Raw genomic sequence first — 24,097 nt, forward strand, 5'->3', positions numbered from 1 at the left:
GTGTAGCCCAGGGAACAGTGGTACCAGGCAGGAGACACCAGCATCAGAGAACACGATGCATGGGGCTCTGCAGCATGTCTCTGAGCAACTGGAGTCCTCTCCTGCGGACACTCTGCATTCAACCAAATTTCTAAAAGCACACACAGCCTGTCTGCCCCATTTGCAGGATAATCGCCTTATTTTGCAGAGAAAATATTCGTCTATATGTGTGGAAAAATTCAAAGTTTATGAACCTGATGGAATAAAATGAAAGACAGTGATGCACACATGATGCAGAGGACGCACTGGATGAAATGGCTCTGGTTGAATGTTATGCTTCATGTTTTTGCCTGTAAATATTTTCTACCTAGCATGGGTTGCATGTAAACCGGATAGATAAGCATTAGATTAATTGAGGCTATACTTGAATATAAGAGCAAAACCTTATTTACAGTTTGGGGTCTACTGGACTTTTGTACTAAACTTGTTTCAGCTTCCTGTTTAAGGTGCAATTTTGAGACTTTTCAAGACTCAAAAGATCACATACAGTTAATCAACCATCACCATGTATTTATCATAATCATGAAGCCTAATCAATAGCCTACACAAATTTCAATGGGACCATTTCCACAAAAAATAATAAAAAAGCAAATCTAATGTTGGAAAGTTTGATGTATTACTTGGTGATAACCACTTAGACCACCTGGAGCTCACAGAAACCTGTTTGCAAGTGGTGAAAGCATGCCAGAACTCCTGCTACATGTATCTGCAATGGTGGGATGTTTAGAATACTCCCCAGCATGATGTTTACTGCAAAGTATCAATTAGAGCAATTAGTCCAAGAGCACAGTTTAGTATAGAGACTCTTTGAACAGAACCTTTAGAAATGATCATTCACAAAGACAGGACAGTTATGACAATAATGTTGCTCAGTCCACAAGTGGCTTGAATGCTCACAGAGCCATATTATATATGTTATAATAGCATGAGTACAGAACACAGTAACTGGTCAATATTTGGTGTGAAGCTAGATCATATCTTCCCTGATGTCACTATATTCCATAGGTTTCAGTGAGGTAACTTCCAGCTTTAAAATAAGTAAGCAGTAAGAGGAAGAAGAAATGTATGAGGGAACTTTATTTTTATTTTACCTTTATTTATCTTTGGATTTGAAAATAATTTGCAGAAAAAGTATATTTATAAAAGAAATGTATAACGTATAAATGCAGGTACAATAAAATGTAGTAGAATACAAAATGAAAGTTTAACAAAGTTCATTCAACCCAGTTATCAAACCAACACGCCTTTATTACAGACCAAAGGTTATCCACTGTTCTCTCTGAGCTTAATGGTCAACCAGGTTAAAACAGTAGTCAGCAGCTCTGTTTGATAACAGACAAGAAATGGCATCTCAGGGGAGCTTTTTCCTATCTCTCTTCAACTACCAAACTGAGAAATATGTCGTCACTAAAAACAGTAAGATTGGAATTTTATATCGACTTTATCAGCTGGCTGTACTGGCATACCTTATTGGATGGGTGTTTGTGCTCAATAAAGGCTACCAGGAGAAGGAAGAAGCCATCCGGAGCTCTGTCTTCACAAAACTCAAGGGTGTCGCTTTAACCAACAACTCAGAAGCAGGCCTTCACATATGGGGTGAAGAAGACTATGTAATACCTCCAAATGGTGAGCAGGTCTTCTTTGTAGTGACTAATTACATCGAGACTCCAAATCAGACACTGGGGGTCTGTCCTGAGAGCTACAATGTACCTAATGGGAGGTGTGTGAAAGACAGTGACTGTGAGAAGGGAGAGTCTGTCATAGCTGGCCATGGAATCAAGACTGGAGTTTGTGTGGAGAAAACTGGAACATGTGAGATCAATGCCTGGTGTCCTGTTGAAAACAGTCCCAAACCCCAAAAGCCCACACTGGTTGCAGCTGAAAACTTTACTGTCTATATCAAAAATTACATTCAGTTTCCAAAGTTTCATTTCTCCAAGTCAAATGTCCCGGAAACTGATGACGCTAACTACCTAAAGAACTGTACCTATGACAGCGAACGTGATCCTTTTTGCCCGATCTTCCGACTTGGACATTTGGTCAGTTGGACGGGCAATGACTTCCAGACAATGGCTTCCAACGGTGGTACTGTTGGAATACTCATTGAGTGGCAGTGCGACCTGGATAAAGACTATTCCCATTGCAAACCACAGTACAGCTTCACCAGCCTCGGTACAAATATGAACAACTCAGGATACAATTTCAGGTATGCCAGGTATTTTAAGGATCCATATGGCCAAACATTTCGCACTTTGTACAAGGTGTATGGGATCCGCTTTGATATCATAGTCAATGGGCAGGCTGGACAGTTTCATATTATCCCAACAGTGATCGCGTTGGGTTCAGGGTTGGCTCTTCTGGGCGCTGGTGTCTTCGTTTGTGACATGATTTTACTCTACATGACCAACACTGGATCTTATTACAGAGAGAAGAAGTTTGAAATCATCAACCAGAAAGATCTGAAAAAGGAGGGTACAGATTCCAAAACCACACGACGTGAGCGAAAGGCTAAAAAGTCTTCAGAGAAAGAGACGATTAATCCAGCGAATGAAGAAGAGGGGCGACCCATCGTTGAAACACCGGACTCATGCTCTCCTCTCTTGTCTTCTCTAGAAGTCGGTGTCACATTCTCCGAAGACTCTAAATTTAGCAGTGGGACCGTTTGTTAACAGGAAGCACGTCAGTGACAAAGCTAATGTGTAAACGTGCGTCTGTCTGCTGATACCATTGTTCCCTGGTGAATGGGAATAGAAAAAACAGTCCACAGATCCACTTTTGCCTACAGCACTAAGAGGGAAACAGAAGGCTGACATCCTTACTCTGTCCACTGTGAGGCACCATTTTAGTTTGGATATGCCTACAACAGTTGGGTTTAAGTCTTTTTTTTTTTTTTTTTTGGCTTGTTTGGATCCTCACGTTTTTGATTTTGTCTCCTGTAATGTTACTGTGTTATTCTATAATGTTGTTTTCTGGTCAAATTTAGATTTACATACAACTCCATTTGGTACTGCTTCTTAAAATGAATATAATTATAATTCACATTTTACTGTCAGAGTAACAGAAAGTGTACTATTACTAGGGCTAGGTATCGTTCAGATGTTGCCGATACGATACATACCTCGATACACAGGCCACGATACGATACGTTTTAGATACAGTACACTTTTGATACAATTCAATACGATATATTTCAAATCGATTCGATACTCTTCAATGAAAAAGAAAGGCTAAATCATGTAAATCATGGCTCTGATACTAAAAGTCTGTTAAGTTTGTGCAGAGTTAATATGAAAAACACCCATTTTACTCAAAACTGTGAAAATGTCAACACAACTGTAGCTCTTACACAAAATAATTTTGTAAAATATACCTAAAAATACCGTTGCCAATATATCGATACAGCAGCCCATGATAGCGATACTGTATCATCAAGTTAAACAATACGATATATTAATATTTCAATATTTTGGCAGACCCTTAACTACACTCTGGACTCTGAAAATTGTGAAACACATGTATAAACTCGTCATGGTGAATAATTAATGCTCTGAATTCACAAGCAACGAAATGTAATAGAAGTTAACTTTGCTCTTTCCCTCAGAGCTGGCTCATCATTGCACTAATCACACATCGGAGCCTCTCAGGTCATAATGAGGGCTAACAAATGTGGTGAACTCGATTGTCATTGGCCCTTAAGTGCACTTCTGTTCAATCTGCAGCATTTACATGAATTATTGACGTTATAATATGGTGTGTTCTAAATGCTAGAGGAAAATTTGATATTCATCTGATCTTATGGGATGTCAAAGTAGAAATTAACAAATCTGACTCGTAAAAATCTATTGCTGCAGGACAAAGCATTATATCTTTATGAGAGATTCAGTGATAAAACAGCCATATGTTCTATCTAGAGCAAATATAATGTTAACACTGTGAAACAAAGATGTAAATATAGTATATAGATATATAGACAGTCACATTTTCAGATAAGCTCGAAGAATCCTCATTACTTTTGTCCTGTTTGGCTCCCTCTTGTGTAACATAAGGGCCATTCTGTGTGTTTTCTCTGCAGCTCTCCCAGTCCTGATAATATACAGCATTACATAAGGATAAGCAGACACATGTTCAAGAATGGCTTTGTACGCCCTTCACTGTTCATTTACAACTGTACAAACTATATGATGAGAGCCAATCTGACAAATGACCACAAGGTTTACAGCTGAAGTTTACAAATAATGGCAGCTGGAAGCAATTCTTTATATAACCGATGCATCATGCTTCACTGAGATCATTTCAGTGCATTACTAATAATATAAAATTGTTAAAAATAGTTAAATACTAGGGGTGTAATGATATCCATGTCTCACAATATGATATCTTCAGTATGAACCTCACGTTACAATATTTATTGCGATATTGTGGGAAAGCTCACGATTAGTGATGTAACAATATCCAAATCTCTTGGTGGGATATTTTCATGATATACATCTCACAGTACGATATTTACTGTGATATTTTTTGGAGGCTAACAAAACTGTTAATATGTTAGGTTTTCCTCTGAAAATGCCTTGACAAGACTTAATCCAAATAACTAAAACTTAAAAGTGCTTAGAACTGTTATTTCTTCATGTAGTCTGCACTGAAATGGAGCAAAGGATCACGGTCTATGTAGTTCTTTTTTTTAGCTATTGCTGCACCATAATTCTGAATTTAAGCAAAGAAACTTGTAATTCGACATACTGTGATGGTCCACGATATTATTATGAGAACTTTGACGATACGATATCACAATATTTCAGTTATTGTTACATCCCATTAAATACATTTTGCATTTATTACCTATAGATTGTGTATTATTTCTTAAAGTACAATGCAAGTTTAGGAAAGTAAAACTTTTAAGTCATAACAGCACAAAAAAACTAGGTGACTGATCTCACAGCTAACTTACATTGTTTTAAACAGAAACACAATGCTGTTCTTATGACAGTAATGGTAGTACAACTGTTACGATAAATACTCTATTGGCTTATTGTTCAATATATATTAGATGGAATACATATAATACATTATCATGTATTATTTAAATTTCTAAGATGACGCTGCAGATAAAATGTCAATTAAATCATGTGTCAGATTTGAGCGTCCCATTTTTCAGTTAGGCATTACATCCCCTGCTGTTAACATGAATACATCTTAATGCGCCCTTATCCTCTCTCTCTCTCTCTCTTTAACCAAAACGCTGCGTCAGTCTGTGCCGAGAGTTAGCACGGCCCCCTTTGAAAAGCATGCAATGACTTCATCAGCCGAATGCATGACTCTTTTGAAAAATCCCCCACATTTCAAAGCAGTAAGGGAGGTATGCTTAGATATTAACTTTCAAAGATATTCTAAGAAACAGAGCACCACTCTGACTCCACCAATGTAGGAAACAACTTCTTAAGCAATAAATTCAACAAACTTTCTCAGTAAAAGCATGGGATAAACAACCAGTTTCATGTACCTCCTATAATACTGACTTTTATTAGGACTGAGAACTGACATGATATGCAATACGTGACTCATGATACGATATTATCACGATAACGCGATCTGTTGTGATCTATTGCTGTCTTTTTAACCCAGTACATTTTAGCAACAATATTACTTTGTTAAACCACTTCTTGTGCAAAGTTAATATGAAATACACCTATTTTAATCATCAAAATGGTGAGTATGGCAAGTGTATGTAAATAAACAACAAAACTGTAGCGCACTCACAAAAGAAACTGTTAAAAAAAACAAAAACTCTTGGTAATATATAGATACAGCAGCTCGCAATAACAATACTATATCACCAAAATTTGTATCTAAATTTAGCATAACATTTAGAAATTTAGATATTATTTTTTAAAGATCTGCTATGAGACAGAGCACCTTCCAAACACAAACAATATAGTAAAAAAATTCAACAAACTGTAGCAGCAGAAGAGGCAGGAATAAATGTCCAATTACATAATTTCACATTTCCAGTACTTCATAGAGTTGACTTTCCACTTGGTATAAAAGTGGATCTAATTATATAAGATGTACAGCTGGGGGCGCTGTGAGCAAAGAGCTACTCAGATATGAAGTGGAGGAGGCTCACTGCACTTTCCCTCATGTCAGAGGTTTAAGTGTTCAGCATTGTAATTATGTGAAGTGCTTTTGAACCTGCTCAGAATCAGACAGCCCAGAGAAGACATGAGAAGAAATCATTGTTTTCTGGCTATAAGCACAAAGTCTCCAAAATGATCATGTTCTTTACCTACCAAATTATCAAAAATCTTAATTTTAAGGTACACTGTATAATTTTTCCAATGTCAGGATGCATGCATACTTATTCTGAGTGGGATTGCCTCTCCACAGATCTATCCTATGTCACCTTGGAGATAAGTTCAATGTCGTACAACAGAAATTTCAGGAAAAGCAATAACATAACAATAACATAACAATGACATCTTCATGGATACAAGCAGGTGATGCACTCTCTTCTAGAAAAGTTAGAACCTTTGTGCGCCTTAACATTTTTAAAATCTGGAACAAGCATTGTAGCTGAGAAGCGTACTTATTGCACTTGTTGTAAAATCAGCAATAGTAGTAGTAGTATTAGTAGCAGTTGTTGTAGTAGAAGTTATAATAGTAATAGTAATAGTAATAGTAGTTACCGCAGAAGATGTGTGAAAATACTTCTATTTCAGTTCTATTAAATACTTCTACATATACTACTATTTCAGTTTTACTTCTATTTTCAATTATTTTGAAGCAATAACAGTGGAAGCAAGATAAACACTATAAAATGCATACTTACTTACATTAGAAGTGGTTATACTTAATTTTTTTTAATTAAACCTAAAACTTAACTTCCATCATTAGTCATTATGTTTACAACACCATTTACAAGTTCATATGTTTGACTATTATTAGACATTTTCATCTCTCCTCTTATGCAACACCACAACAATTAACTTTGCCATTACAGCGCAAAGTAAGAGCCACCTGGGAGAATTAGCCTGTGTGTGTATGTACTTTTCATTTGGTCAAATTGACAGTCACTCACTCACATTAAACCTGAGTGTTATAATTCAGAGCAGGCAGGTCACAGTAGTCTTAATGGCAGAGGAGCAGACATAATGTGAAGTGTGAGTGGCCCCGGTCCCCCAGAGTACATGCAATTACAGCACCATTTCGGCCCCTGTATCTGTTTAAGAGATTCAATTATTTTGGTTAGCCTGGCACTTGGACAGCCACTACTGACCAACGCTGTGGCTTTTTATATAAATTATAGGCAATATACTCACTTCATCTTTGCTGCTATGAGGCATTAGAAAATACTATAGTCTGTCTAGTTGATTGTCAATGTATTATGGTTGAATTAAGTTCACCCAAAGCACTGGATCAGGTCATGTCAAGGTAAAAAAAAAGGTTGCTTTGGGGTTAATAAAGATTTAAATTTGATCTAAATTACACTATGTAACTTTTCCGGTCAAACGTCTGTCATCTGCTTTGCTTGGAATGTTCCGCAATATAGCATTAAACTGATCTCATTTGCATTTATACACTCACACTTGTTTTTATTGCTTAAAAGAACTTGGAAACATAGCTATTCTTACTGTGAAGCGTGAACAGGGTCGCCTCTCCACAGATCTGACATGTGACTTGTCATGATAGAAATTGAGAACTTTAACTCTGTACTATGGAAGATCCAATGGACAAAGCAATTATATCTGTATGGAGACAAGCAAGTGGGGGATCCTTTATTAAAAATTTTCCTTTAATTAGATGGAAAAGGCAAGATGCGTTTGATATAAAACATCGCACTTTTTAATGTTATGTATTTCAAGAATATTTTTATGGATATGTTATTCTTTCTGCAATGTGCTCCACCCTCTCTTCACCTCAACAGCAGAATCAACCCATTCATAGATCATTTGTAGTCCTAGCCTGCCAGTTCAGAGCACTGACTGACTTACTAACAAAAGCGCCCCCTTATGGAGATGATGGAACATGAGATGAACATCATAACTTTCCTTGTCACTTCAGAATCAATAACTGTTGCAGAAATAGACATCCCGAAGCACAAAATTATGAACAGTGATCATTTGTATATGGAGGAGTCAAACTGAATAGCATTTTGATTGAGCAATCCATCCTCACAAGCTCACCACCCGCACCTGTGTTCACTCACATTCCTCTGTACAGGCCGGTGCATGAAAAGTCTTAAAATCTTACCTTGGTACATTCAAGCGGGTGTCAACTTTATACATACTTGCCAAAAATCAACCCAACCATCCATAACAGTGTTCCAAGAGTAGAAGAATACATCAGTGAGATTTAAGGCTACCCAGTGCTTTTTTGGCCCATATCACACGGTGTACGTCGTCAATAATCTTTACGACTGGCTGTCTGGACCAAAACACAGGGGGATGAGCTCGGCCGGAGTGTACGGTTAAAGACAATTCTCCACTTGTTTATGCGCTTAGATGTAGAGCAGGTTTAAATGGGCCTCTGACCGTGTAAATCAGTTTTACTTATGCTTCCTCTTTAGGGCCGGATCCCGCAAGGTACCATAAAATATACAGCAAACAAAGTGGCTATTTAAACATCCTGGAACTGTAAATATGCAAGTGGGGTTGAATTTAAGCAGTAATTACAATGCTATGTTAAAGATGCACTATGTGACTTTTGAGCTTGAGGTCTGCTATCTGCTTGTCTCCATGGCGATGTTGTTACTTTGCTTGAATGTAGGGCTGTCGCAGTTAGGGAATTTCTCCTGCGGTGTGGTATAGCAGCTCAACAGCACGGTATACGGTGATATCGCACCCCCTCCTCCACCTCCTATCCCCCGGAGTTATAATATTTCCAGCGGCACTGAAAACTCTCTCCGATGATGCACATGTACCTTGGTTGTCACAAGGATATAGCGTGTGTAGCATGGGAGAAATAACATTTGGCTTTGGAACAAGTGCCACTGCCATCTCTCCTCGGGTCAGAGTCCTGCACCAGGTCAGGTACCCGCGAACTTAAGAAAGCACGTGGAGCAGAGTATCTGCAAAGCATGATCGGTTGACGGCTGCGTTTACCTCTACGCGGCGTGGAGCTGCTGCGGTCCTTTTGCCTGCGGTCACCCAACGGTATACGCAGGTGCACTTTTTTAGTCCTTGGGTTAGTCCTGGGTTATCACGGGCACGTCGAAAATGGGTGGAATGTTAACGGGTCCGGGCAGGTGCGGGTCTCTAAAAATGGACCCGTGCTCTGGGACGGGTCACGATGGTCACGTGTGGTGATCGCAGTGGCCCAACATGCACCGTGGTGGGCCTCTTAGTACCGATTGCGATTATTGCGACAGTCCTACTTGAATGTGCCACAGTACGGCATGAAATGTTTTTATGTCGTAACGGCCGTTTATATTAATTAAAAAATACTTTAAAAATGTCCTTTCTTAGTGTGAATGGGGCCGCCTTTCCACAGATCTGACCGGTGCTTGGATATAGATAAGTTAAAAACTATACTGTGGAACAAATCAAACTCAAATGACATAAACATCACCAGAAAAGTTATTCTCCGCACCTTTAATTATTAATCACAGTGCAGTCTACTTTACTGACTTACGTTTTTTATGTATTTCTTGTTTTGTATTGTCTGTTAATAGTGTTTTAAGGATTATACTGCTTCAGGGTTTTGTCATTGGCATGCAGTTATCTTCAGTACTATCATCATTAGTACATCGCTATAATGGCGATGCACGCTGATGTTCTGTCCTTGAGCAAGACATTTCACCCACTACTGCGTGCATTGGAGACATTAATACCACCAGTATTAGGCCGGTGGTTTTAATGTTCTGTCTCATTGATTTACTGTGAGAACAACAGGGCTGGATTAAGGTCACGGGGTCATGAACTCTAACACATGATTACACAGCTACAGAGGGCTTAGGCAAATGAAAACACTCAAGATTGTGTCAACTGCGGAATAATACATACTAAACAAAGTATTGTGAGGACCTGAACCTTGAACTAACAGTGCTTCCCTGGTCTACAGTGATCCAGATAAAGATATAACAAAGTAGCATGTACAATTTCTGTTATCAGCACCTACATCACATGCCCCACAGTCAGATCATGTGGTGGTACATACAGTATATATAGGCTTTCACTGTGGTACTGTAGAATGCAGCAAAATGCCCCTAGGATAACATTACTGATATTACTTTTATACTAATGGTACTTGTCAATATCAGACTCTTGGATGGAGTAAAACTTGTGAAGTCTTGCCACAGTACCATTTAACTATACTGTTTAATAAAAATGAACTATTATTTAAAAGGATGTTATAGTAATAATATGGCTATATCCAAGTCTCACAATACGATATCATCACAGTATGAACCTCACAATATGATATTTATTGTGATATCATGGGAAAGCTCACAATATGGTGGGGAGGCTCACAATTAAGGATGTAACAATATCCAAATCTCTTGGTATGATGTTTTCACAATATACATCTCAAAGTATATTTATTATGATATTTTGCGGAGGCTAACAAAACTGTTAATACACTTCTTTTTCCTCTTAAAATGCCTTGACAAGACTTAATCCAAAGAACAAAGACTTAAAAGTGCTTACAACTATTATTTAATTTAAGCAAAGAGACTCATAATTTGATATATTGTGATGGTCCACGATATTATTGTTAGAACTTTGACAACATGACAATATTTTGGTTACTGTTACATCCCTGTGGCTGATTGATCTGTGAAGTTTTTTATAGAGCTGTCAGAAAAAGAAGAAGAAATGGGACTAGCAGTTTAAACCATCACATGGGATTACAATTATTATAATCCCTACTTTGGTGTTTAGTGCTAAAAAACTACATGATTAAGTCTTTTATCCCCACAGTCTTCTCCATAAGACTCTGGCAACACAGACCTTTTATGTTAACAGTGTACAATTGGCAGGTAGCATGTACATTTTCTCAGTGGAAAGGAGACCCAGCTCACAGTATAAATGCATGGTTATCAATGGTGCAACAACATTTGCATAGTGGTGGAGCATGTTTTCATAGTTTAGAATTTTTTTATTCATATTATTATACTAGGTCTGTCACAATAGCAACATTTCGAAGTTTGATATATTGCTAAAGAAGATATAAACAATAAATGATAATACTGAAAGTAAAGTTATTTATTCTACAACTCATCTTTAAAGCTCTAAAATAATAAAACTCCTCAGTATTACAAAAAACATACCCATAATGAATATAGAAGCCCAAAAGATATTGTTCCATCTGTCATGTATTGAACGATAAGTCGATAAAGTAATTATTGTGACAGGTCTAATTATAACTGATAGAAAGAGTTTTATGTTATCTGGAGAACTTCTTTTAGCCTTTTGGGATTTGCTAGCTGTGGTAGTGATTAATCTTGCAGCGTTATTGTTATTCCGTATTAAACATTATCAGCTCTGGACTGTGTTGTTCACAAGTCATCATGATGCGATTGGTTCTGACGGCTGTGGTCTGCAGAGACACTAGTTTGTGTGTGAGGCGTGCTGACAGGGCAGACAGACAGATATCCAAACACAGATCCATACAGCACACAGCACATGTGCCTGAGGGCCTGAGGGAGAGGAGAGGAGGTGGAGACATATTGATTTGTGTGTGGACTCATTGGAGAGGAAACCCTGAGGGAGTCCTGACATCCGCTTACCCAACCAATACACAGACACCCCCCACCACCCCCCAGTCTGCTAAATGAACTGCGTTTAGGCTCTGGGCAGGAGAGACTACAGTAATCAAGAAGCATGGTCCTACCACTGAGGTGTTAGAGGTGAAGGAATTTCATTAAGTACTCACAAGCACCCTATCTCACAAGTCAAGTTATGTGCTCTCAAACCAAATTAAAATTAGAGTAGGTTAAAGGTGCATCGCCTAACTTTTCTATTAGGGCCCTTCACATCCATAAAGCTATTGCTTTGCATGTAATCTTCCACAGTATTTCATTAACATATCTATCTTGCATTTCTTCAATAAAACTGCTTTTTTTCCTTTTTTTGCTAAGATGAACTCTTACTATGAGTGCACTCTCCACTTCACATAACTAACCTGTCATTCACTCCAGTGGTGCCACCTGCTTGTCTCTATCTATACGTACTGTGGAACATATAGGTGATGCAATGTCATCTTCTAGGAGACAGGAGTCAGGCTGTGGTTTCTCTACCACAAAACTTACATAATATACCTTTAAGATATACTTTGTCCCATCCTTCAATACTTCTGGGCAACATGTTGGGTGCAGGAAGTGACTGCAGTGCAGTTAGATTATTTCTAGATTAGGTGAGTACCTCACTGGAGGACTAGCCTCCAGCTAAGGTAGTTCTGACCTGACCAAGGCTAATAACAAGATTACAGAGATGGATCCCCGCGCACTGCACTGCGGGGCTCACAGCTCCTGAGGAGATGATCCAGCGGCACTGAAAGATGTGTCAAATGCAGAGAACAAATTTCCCACTGGAAATGTGTTAGGTTTATGTACTATAAATGAAGAAGAACATGCAAACATGGGAATCAAACTCAGAACTGCTCTGTTTTTTGCATTTTAAAACACCAAACTAACATTCACTCTCATTATCAACACGTCTTATCATTGGATACATGAGGAAGATTATCATTTGTCTTTAAGTCTTAATCTGACGTGAAAAAATGTTCCCACTAATCTTTCTTTTACAAATCAGCAATGAGGAAAAGTGCCCCAAGATACACCCTGCAACAAAAACACCAAACTGAAAGGGACGGATTTGTTATTCACAATCCCAACATCCAAAGCTTTCTTCTTGCTCAGTGGCCCGATTCTTGTCTGTTGCTATTTGAGGGATGAGTCACTTTAAAACACAAAAATCCCCTGGTCCTCGAACGCGTCATTGGTTCACCTGCACTTACAAACTGACTCACCGGATTCTTCACCTGGTGCTTATCGACATGACAAAGCACAAAGCTGAGTTGTCGCTCACTGCTCAAGGCTATGACCAACTTTTGTGTTGCGTTCAAAAGAAACACTTATTCCAGAGATTAGACACACAATATGAAAAACCTTGACATTAAAAAACTGCTAAAAGTAACAGGAACTGAATACAAATTGTGACTGTGTTGGACGTGTGTGTACTTGATATTTGTAATTGCATACCTTTGTGTGGATGCAATAATTATGAAAGTTTTTATTGTAGTTGTGTAAGAACATTGTGCAAATACAGCCAGAGGTAACACATTTAAAGTAACAAACTTTGGAAACACTAAGCCTAAATCATTCTTAATAAACAATTTCTCCATTAAGAATTAAGTCTTTCTTCTTGCTTCATTAAGGCCAGTTAAAGTGTAGTTACTATTAGGGAAGCACTGATATTGAATACCGGCACCAATACTGAAAAATATGCTGAATCGGGTATCGGTTCCATAATATCGTTTCAACCCATACTGTGTTCGGGCCTTAACTGGATGTAATGAGATCAGTGGGCTGATTTTGGCCCAAAACATCTCATGATGTTTGACCTTTTATCCATACAAAGCTGTTCACTAGTGATTTAAAGGATAAATAACAGTTGTATAACACAGGTGTCTCTACTCTGTAATGAGTGAACTGTGTTTTCAGGAAATAAATGCTATTTTCCATCTCTACACTGGTGTCAGTTAGTATCAGGTATCAACAGAAACTTAAAGTCAAAGGTGAAGCTTTAGTTACTAAGTGGTACCCAAACTTAATGGCTGACTAAAATAGTATGTACACTCAATCTCAGTGAGTAAATTACTTTTAAATCAATTAATTAATTATGAGGTTAGTATGATCTATTTATAGAAAGCTGCCTTATCTTGCAATGGTAAGATTCTTGGGTAAATGCTTCACTATAAAATTAGAACTAAACATTTAAACTCCACCCACAACCAATTTCAAAACAGAGCTGCTAATCTGGTAGCCAGACTGGCGCCACCTAGTGCCTCCTCTCAATTTAATTTCTCTCCAGCGATTAGGTCAGGAATCAGAATACACTTGACGGTTTCCAAGAACCTGGAAGTGCGAGTCCGGGCACCAGCCAATCAGCGAAGAGCCATACATTCTATGTTGGCAACGATTCCCGAGATCGCAGATTTAAAGCCGGAACAAAGAGAATGTTTGGTGAATTATATCAAGGGGAAAGATGTTATTGCCCTTCTTCCTATGGGATTTGGGAAAAGCTTAATATACCAGTTAGCCCCATTAGCGGTGCATTACATACGTCACGACCAAATAGCAGCGATTGGTTAAATTAAAAAAGTACCCGCCTACCATCGAGCGAACAAATTCTAATGCTGCAAGATCAGACGGTTTCTACAAAATGAAACCAGCTAATGAATCAGGCAACTAATCTGGAAAGTACCTGGAGAACTGAAAGTGTGAAGGGGGAGGAGGGGCAGGGTCTGGACATTTGAGGAACAATGTGATTGGTCCCCTGTAGTCAGATCAATGTCATCAGAAATACCTGGCTGTAATCAGGAAAGTCCTGAGACAATGTCACATAGTACCTGAAACTGCAGTGGCCACTGGGTGCAACACAGACTGTCTCCAGCAAATGTACCTAATTGCACTAAAACTCCCCCCCCAAAAAAGGACTAGGAAAATTAGAAAGATGTTAACACCACATACACAGTAAAATAGCAAAACAAAGTTGATTTAGTGTTTAGTTCCACTTTAAATCTTATCGCAGATTTGGCTCAGTTCAGTAAGGAAAGTTCAAAGGAAAACTGTTTAAAGTCAATATCTGAAATCCAGAAAACACATTTATTTTGACCCCTTGTGGATGGAGTTAATAAATCTTATCATGTATTCCCACAGTACCATTTAACTATGCTGTTTAATAAAAATGAACTGTTCCTTAAACATATGATTTGAGTAAGAATATGCCTGACTGATGTGAGTTGGATTAAAAGCTAGTTTCTATTCATGCTGGAAGTGTCTTTGATAGGGCTGTCAGACAAAAAGAAATTAGACTAGCACTTTAAACCATCACTTAGAACGGCAATTAGTATAATCTCCATTTTGAGGTTTAGTGTCACAGAAATACACGATTAAGTCTTTATCCCCCAAGTCTTCTTCGCAAAGCTCCGGCAGCAAGATAGACAACTTCTGTGACAGTAAAATTAGCATGTAAGGTCTTGTAGCTGTGCCCCTTGCTGTTATTCATATACTCTCATATAAGTCAGAGTACTTTTCTAGCAGCATACATTTACTTTAGTAATATTTTTATTGAAGTAACAGTACTCTTACTTGAGCAAAAGCCGAGGTTACTCTTTCCACTATGGAAAAAGCTTTATGTTGAACACGTGTGTTTCCTGCACTACTTTAGATTTGATGTAGTTTTTCTATTTTTTGTGTCTATCCCCTAGAAAAGCCAGATTTCATAAATTATTTATATCAAATTATAAATCAGAAGTTAGGTCCCGACAGTTCATCTTTAACTTAACTTAAACTGATTCTTGTAAACTTGAAGCCATGTTATAATGCTGTTACCTCATCAAAAACATACTTGGAGTTCTGTTTTGATTCATTTACACATCTTTGAGCTGAAATTATCCAAATAATTCTAGTGAGGGTGTATGTTTAAAAAAACGCAGTGGCGCACTTCCTATGTTACCACATGACATTACAAGGTGGAACAGAGAAAACACAACTCCAGGTATGTTTTTGAAGAGGAAACAACATTTATAACATAGATCAGAAAATAGAATAATGTGGGCCCTTTAATCTCACTTGAGTCATTTCTTGAACCACTGCGTTGAACTTCCACTTGTAATAACTAAGTAATATTACTTATAAGTAACGCTACTCTTACTTGAGTCCAATTTTTGTCTACTCTAACTCTACCCACCTCTACATATCATTATTATATTTAAAAAGTGAATCAAAATTCTATGGACAACGCAGGAATGTTTTAATGATGTCTAACAAGCAAGCCGAAGCAATAGTGTGGAAATGACAATGCAGGCAAGAAGCTACAGAGCACCGCCATGGCCTAGAGACACCGTGGAGAACATTGTGGAGCTCATTTGTACTGACGCATGCATTGCTCACTCACCACACGGTTCGCTCACTCAAAGCACCAAAGTACCATTAATCTAAAGAGTATCTGGTGAACACAAAGATGTATGCTAGTCTGGATCAAAGGCCTGCAGAGGTTACGTGAGCCGAGCTGGACGGAGGCATAAAAGCTGAGTTAGATAGCGAGGATTGAGGTCATAGTGAAGTTAAGTAATTCCAGACCAGATCTTTTATGTACTAGTGTAATCAAGACTTGTGGGTCAGATTATTAAAGGTGCATTGTGTAACGTTTCTGATGGAGGGTTAGTCAAATGCTTTTCACTGTATGGAATTAAACGTTTCTATCTGCATGGAGACCAAACCAGGCCAAGTTACTGGTCAGACCTGTGGAGAGGCGACCCCGCTCGAAGTCAGAATGCCTGGTTCATTGAGGTATTTTGAGCAGTAAAAACACCTGCAATCTAAAAAGTGTAAAGTAAAGCTGTTTAATGTTCTACAGTAGAGATTAAACCTACCTAATACAAAGGATACTACATTATAGGTCAGATCTGTGGAGCGGCAACCCAATTCACACAGAGAATTATTGTCTTTTTGAGCAAGAAACACCCGAAGAGAATAAATGCTAGATAGATGTGTTTAGTGTTATACCATGGAACAGTTGAAAAGCAATAACATCCATGGAAACAAGCAGGTGACAGACCCTCCACCAGAAAAGCTGCGCAATACACCTTTAAATATGCCCCATTCAAGTCTCCAATTAACCTTTGTGAGTAAAATACATTTTGGATTTGATCATGTTACCTGTGATGAAAAAAAAATCACATACCCAGCCCTTAAAAATACAGCTTAAATGTAGTTTTATTCCATTTGATGTGAGACTCGTTTGAGATTTCAGTTTCAGAAGCGAAAGTTTCTGGCTGCCTTTGCTACTGCAACTCTGACGTCAGGATATATTTTGAGCATGAATTTGGTGAAAGCAGAATTTCACACAAGAATTTCCAGCACCCCTTTTCTTGTCAAACTTGACCTGAGGTAGGAGGTTGCAGCACAGTTTTGATACCGTCTCATGGCAAAGCTGTAGTTGAACCTGTAATGCATCCTCCCTGGACAGAAAAATGTCAAATGGATTTCCCTCACCCTGGAAGCTGCCTCTTGACAACCAAAATTGGACCCTTTGGCGTTTACACTGAGCTCTGAAGCCTTCACACACTGGAAATGTCACCTGTCATCTGCACTTATTGTCTGCTCTCTGTTCTGTCTGACCCTGTAGTGAGGCTACTTTAGATACCCCGCGAACAGCATTATCCAAGGCGATGGGAGGAGGGCAAATTGGAACAGCCACCAGTATGCTAGTTACAAGGGACAGAGAGCATGACAGGGCATCTGGGGCCACTTCTGCTGCACAAAAATGTCATTTACTTTACAAAAGAGTTTAAGAAATGTGCAGGGTACGCTAGGAGAGTTCAAAGTCTGCTTATTTATATTACATAATAATGGTCAGTGGTGGAAAGTAACAATGTACAAAAGTAAAAGTACAATACTTGAATACAAAATTTAGGTATCTGTACTTTACTTAATTGCATTTTATATTGGATACTTTTTACTTTTACTTCACTACTTTTGAGAGCGTGCATCTGTACTTTCTACTCCACTAACTTTTTAGATCTGAACTGAAAAGTAAAAAAAAAACTTTTTTTTCTGGTTGAAGACCTGTTGAACTGGCAGAACCTCTTTTTCAGAACACTTAATTTGAGTTAACATCCTAACTTTGAGCAAAACAAATACACAAAAACAAAATCCAAATCACTACATTTCATCCTTTAATTGTTCTAAAAACCTCTGCCAAATACTTGTGTTATTTAGTATTCCTTGGTTATACTGCTTATACTCCTGAATGTGATTTAAATGTCCTTTCTACACCCTTTTTCACAAGAGATGGCTCAATGAAACATGACTAGAGGAACAATGGTACGCAAAATCTAAACAACTTCTAAAGCTTCTACAGATGGTCAATTTGGAAAGTTACAGCTTCTCAACAACATCTCATCTGTGGCATTACCTTTTACACGGCATTCAATAGCAGCATTTTACCACTCAAAAAGGTCAAAAATAAACTCAATGCAGTTTTTGCTATTTGGAATGAAAAGCTTATTCCACTGATAAAGATAAAATGAAAAAAGCAACATTGTGAAATATGAGTTATGGACAACAGCTTCTTCAATTTAACAAACATGTGAACAAGTCGAGCAAAATCTAAAACAACTGCTTATTTTAATTACATAGCGGTGTTCCTTCCTGTTTTCTATCACTATATTGCCAATCACAAGGTTGATCATAAAGTCTACATTTAGTTTTGATTTGTTTTTAATTGTTTGTAACACTGAGGTCATTTTCAATCTCAAACCGCAACACTAGTGGACTTTGGATTCTTTGGCTGCTGTTCACTTTGATTCCATTTTATCTAGTTTTCATTTTATACAAAGATTATGATTTGTCCACTATAAACAGCAATACTGATCTAAAATGGCTTAAAAATAGAAACAGATGTGATATGTTTTTTTAACATTACATGAATGATCCAGAGTCAGAATTTTTGGAAAAATCACAAGAAAGCACAGCGCAGTTGGCCAAGATGCGGCAGGTGAAAACAGAAATTTTCAGAGCGCTCAAGTCTCGAATGCGGATTACAAAATTACTCAAACATGCATGAATAAATACAACTTTGAGTAAACTAAACATGAGGTCACTGTTATGACATGGTTAAAACCTCATAGACGTAGATATGAAGTGCACCCTTCAAGTCTCCAATTAACCAGTGTGTTCTAAAGCTTGAAAAGGAAGAAATGTGGTGAACAAAGCCATGTCTTCAGAACTTTCTATGGGATTTCTCTGCGGTTACACGTCCATAACGAGACATGTACACAGTTCTGACTGTCCCCAAAGACAAAAGTACGACTGACAGTGGCCACAGAGGACCTCCCCAAAGTGTACACACAAGACACACTTGAATTATTCCTTTTGATAGCCCTGTGCGTTGTGTTTTAGTGTGCTAGGGCATCTCCCAACAATGAAGTCAAGCTCTGTCAAAACATCACTATACAAAAAAGAAAAGTATAAAGAAAGACAAAGAGATACAGAGGTGGTGGAGTGTTTAGGCGTAAGCAAAACAAAAGACCACGAAGGAGGATGAGAAATGCATCCAAAAATATTACTGAGTCACTTCCTATGGCCTCAAAAAGAAAGGACTTCCTGTTTCACATCAAAACTCCTGGGAGTAATTTTTAAATATATGAAAACATCTACTAATGTCTCTGAACTGACCCTAACCCGGAAAAATGGAAGCAGATCCAAAAGAAAAAAGCCATTATTTTCATACAAAGGACACTGGAAGTTGTAGAGAAGAGAACATCTGGTTTGTAGTAGGAGCCTGCCCTCTCATAACCCCTAACCTGTCTTTACTGGAGGGAGGGGGCTACACACACAGACACTACCCCAGACCTGTTGATTTCCCAGCATGCAACGCTCGCATTCCTGACCTCCTTCTGTCACTCTTTCACTTAACTCACCCCCTACTACGGACTACACTTACAAACTCGCCTTGAAAGTGAATTGAGAGCTAGAATGTTTTATTAAAAAGACAGTCTATCATAGTCCAGCTACTATAGAAGTATTTCTGCAATATTTCGTGTAATCTTTTTGGAGTTACCCTCTTGTGGTTTGGGGAAGTGTCACTTGAATGGTGGCACCCTGCTGAGTTTGGAATTTGGTGACAAGTAAAGGGGGTCTTTTTTCCGCCTCTTGTTCACAAATATCTTAATCAGGTTGCACCAGACCACAAAGGAGACTGTGGGATGTCCTAAATTTTTAGCACAACCTACTTAGATCCATTTGATGAATTATTCACATGAATACCGGGGGTTGCTGCAACAACTTGTCAATTGATGCTTGGCAAACAAATTTAAGCTTCTGACAAGGCTATAAAGGTATTGCAAGTGCCTAAGTATACAAGGGGTTGCACAACACTGAACCCAAAGCTAACAAGAACTGACAAAGATTTATGTTGACGGATATAGACAGAATTTTGTAAACACAAGATGCTAGGAAGTGATAAAATGGTTAATACGGTAAGATTATTTTGCAGCGGAATTTAAAATAGTAACTGGAATCGTCATTATTAAAGGGCCTATATTACTCAATCTACTGATCTATGTTATAATCTTGTTTTGTTATCAAAAACACACCCAGACTTGTGTTTTGTTTCATTGTCACATATTTATCACATACACGCCCTGCATATTAAATAAGTTCTTCTCAAATTGAAAACACATATGGAACACCTTGTGATGTCATGTGGTAATAGAGGAATTGCTCCAGTGTGTCTTTTAATGCCATACACCTTCACGAAAAACATTCTGCTTCATGACATCACAAGGTGGAACAGAGCATTTTGAGCTTTGGCGATGTAGACAGATTAATAATAAAGAGTTACTCAAACGTGTAAATGAAACAAAGCACAACTCCAGGTATGTTTTTGATTAGGTAACAAAAGTCTAACATGGCTTAAAGCTCAGATGAGTCAATTTTGTGTAATATAGGACCTTTAACAAACATCTCCCTTGGAGCTGTATAAAAAAATATGTTTTATCCTGTTTAGAAGTACATGTGAATCTTGCATTAATCAGTGTGCTTATTGTTGAATGAGATTTGTAATGTGAACTGAATATTGGTTTATTTTTATGCAATCTAATGGAAATGCTTTGTGATTATATAATTGCACCAAAATCCTTGAGCCTTTTTAACAAAAGATGGTGCAAACAATGAAACTTGACCAGAGGAAAAATGGTACCCAATATGTAAACAACTTTGAAAGCTCTTACAAATGGTCTCTATGAAAAGTTACAACTAGGCCAACACACACAACATATCTGTCAGTACCACTGGTTTTTGAGGCAACAACACACCATTCAATCATTTAACCACTCAAAAAACCTGTATAATTTTTGCTATTTTGAATGACAACTTAATTCTATTGCTAAAGAACAAGTGTAATTGGCAAGGATAAATTATGCAAGTTGTAATGATTCCAATAAGGCTTGTCATGATAACACATTTTGACCCCACAAGCGGGTTATGCCCAAACGTATTCTAAATGTAATAGCTACAAAAACAGGAACTGCGATAAATAAATATATAGCAGAATAAATCACTTTATTTATTTTCATTATTTATTCAACCCCTCTACAGCTCAAATCTTATCATAATATAGAAAAATACCAAAACGTTCCTCGCTAGTACAAAGAAAAAGTCCTTATGATAAATACTGACCCCAAAAAATGTAGTGTTCTATCTAATATACTGCATAATGAATGATAAATTCTCATTCTTGAACTAATTCCAATGAAAACAATGCATACAACATAACAACTTCCTCAAATTTGACAGTCATGACAAGATAGTTGCACAAATTCTCAAAATATTAACTTAATTTTTGATGACACAACATTAGTTATTCTGGGAAAAATATGACTTACTGTTAGAGGTGCCTCCATGCTGACTGGACACTTTTGGTGGACTGATCTTGCTCTTTGGAACTGTCATGTCCTCTCTCCTCTCCTCCTGACTGGATGCTTGGATCTCACTCTCACATTGCCCCTTGTCCATCGTCACGGCAACGGTCAGCGACTTTTGCCTGTTCGCAGTCCCATCGCTACCTGCCCTCATCAGCTTCTCCCCCACCCGCGATCGACTGGCCGTTCCGGGGCATTCCTTCCTCGGAGACGGCAGCTTGGAGTGGGGTCTGACCAGCCTGGAAGCTTTTGACATCCCTGATTGCGCACACTAAAGCCCCCTCTGTGTCTCCCAAGGGTGCTCCAGCTTGCTTGACGTGGGTGCTCTTACGGTTAACAGCGTGTTGTGACTAGCGCAGGTAGACTGGAAGACTTGAAAGTGGAAGGGGGGGAGGGACCTTTTTGGGAAGTCAAGGGGGTTAATAGAAGCTTCAAAGGTGTACCTCTGCTCTGGTTCAGCCTGTTGAGCTCATCCTCCAAAGCAAACAGTAGGTGTGTTTTGAGAAGTGGGACAGACCTGTGGAGTGACAAGACTTAAAAACTTCCCCAGTCAGCAGATTCCTTGTCAGAACTCAACATTGTAACTCCAATTCACGTAAACACTTGGAAGCACGGGGTCTCAATCATCTTGTCAACTTCTGAGATCAAATAATTCCATTTCGTTGCCAGAATCGCGTGCAGTCTTCTCTTTTTCGGGTCGCTGTTCCACGCTTGATGCTCAGCGGGTAACCAGGAGAGCAGAGAGGAAAAGATTTACAGCCTGTGAGGTAAAACGGAAAAAAAGAAAAAAAAAACGAAAGTGCCGGGGGAGGCTTTATAGCAAGAGAAAGCTTGTCTTCTTCAGGTGCAGATGTGCGAAGCGTTCCAGATGTGCGCGCTCCTCTCCCTCACGTCATCAGTAAAACCTCTCATACAATCGCTGGCTTCAACTCCTCGGTCTATATATATGTTTTTTCCTTTGCTTCTCTCCGGCCACTTCTCCCATGCTTGCCTCGGTTCACATGTGGAGATGTTCAGCCGACTACACGCAGAGAAAGCACACACACACACCAAAGCCTGACTGTGTGGTGGAATTTACAGAGAATTAAAGAGCAGAGAGGAGGGAGCGCTGGTGTAGAGATGTGCAGTGCCAAAGCCTTTCGCTGTGGATTGGAGGAGACAGGCTTAAAACAAGTGATCACTCCAGTTGGCTTTTGACAGTTTCGCCTCCAGAACAGATCTACTTTTGTTCTTTGAAACACTCTTGGAATGGTTTTCTGACATGTGCAGAAAGGATGACAAGGAAAGCAATTACTCTAACGCAAGACTGAGTCAAATACAATGGTGTAGCTACTTAGAATACAGGTTTACACAGTTGTTTAGGTTTGGTTTAGTGAAGTTTTTTTGTACTATATAACTTTTCTGTTAGACGGTCTGCTACTTAGAATATCCCACAGTATGGCATTAATTGTATATCTCACACGTAAACATGCAGGTGATGCCACTAAGCCAAGTAAAAGGTCATATCTGTGGAGAGGTGAGCCCACTTCCAGTAAGAATGCATGTTTTTCAGGTAATTTTGATAACAGAAAAATACACAATAAGTAAGTTAAATGCCATATGCGGAACATTCCAAGCAAAGCAATAACATCTCCATGGAGACGAGCAGGTGAAAGAGGCAGACCCACCAGAAAAATTACATATAAGCAAATTTTAACATTGCTTCTGAGCTGTAATGTCAGTGACCAATTCTTGAGAGCCAGAGTGACAGTTAAGATATAGGAGAATCCAATACAGTCAATACTCATAGTACTATTAATTCTTTAACTGCTTGTCAATAATTTTTAATCCTACTTACTGTCACTAAATTCAAAATGCATTGAACATCCATACCTTCATCCTAACACCAGATGTTGAAATTACATTCTCATAGTATATTTACACAGACACTACTACAACCACCCCACTGCCCTATGTGATAAACTGATTGGATTGATTCACTTTGCAGACAGGTCATTTGACACGCTGGCCCATATCGAGTCTGCCGCCCCACGTGCACGATATGATGGGCAAACAGACATGTGACCAAAGAGAATACCATGGCGTGCTCACTGACTTCACACTACAAAATGGATTACAGCAAAAGCAAAGGATCAACAGTGTCCAGGCGATGTGTCATAAAAGCGTAACAGTCCACCGGGGTTAGACACTGGCACGGGACATCTCTGTACAAAATAGATATAAAAGAGTTGCAGGAGTTATTCATGGTAGCTGCATTATGTTAGTGTCATCACAATAATAACATTTCAATCTGAATTTTGATACTAAGGCATACTTGACACTCAAAACCTAATAAAAAAACACTCTTTCTTTAGACAATAGAATTAGATTTTCAACATGAAATCAGAAGACTTTCTTTTTTATTATTATT

At 38.5% G+C, this 24,097-nt stretch overlaps 2 protein-coding genes across 2 annotated transcripts in view; one reads left to right on the forward strand and one right to left on the reverse strand.

The window, feature by feature from the left end:
* Nucleotides 1-22,000, reverse strand: part of si:ch211-285f17.1 (sickle tail protein) — a 109,386-nt gene extending 87,386 nt beyond the window's left edge. Inside the window, 1 exon segment of the mRNA XM_055150884.1 lies at nt 21,652-22,000. Coding sequence (XP_055006859.1) covers nt 21,652-21,943 — 292 coding nt within the window. The 5' untranslated portion in view covers nt 21,944-22,000.
* LOC110170110 (P2X purinoceptor 5-like) lies at nt 1,383-3,597 on the forward strand. The gene has a single exon (XM_055150887.1). The coding sequence runs from the start codon at nt 1,383-1,385 to the stop codon at nt 2,706-2,708; it is 1,326 nt and encodes a 441-aa protein (XP_055006862.1). The 3' UTR covers nt 2,709-3,597.
* Nucleotides 22,001-24,097: the final 2,097 nt, after the last annotated feature.

The sequence above is a fragment of the Boleophthalmus pectinirostris genome, unplaced genomic scaffold (assembly GCF_026225935.1).
Source record: "Boleophthalmus pectinirostris isolate CB_2022bp ecotype Guang Dong unplaced genomic scaffold, ASM2622593v1 HiC_scaffold_15, whole genome shotgun sequence".
Classification (NCBI taxonomy): domain Eukaryota; kingdom Metazoa; phylum Chordata; class Actinopteri; order Gobiiformes; family Gobiidae; genus Boleophthalmus; species Boleophthalmus pectinirostris.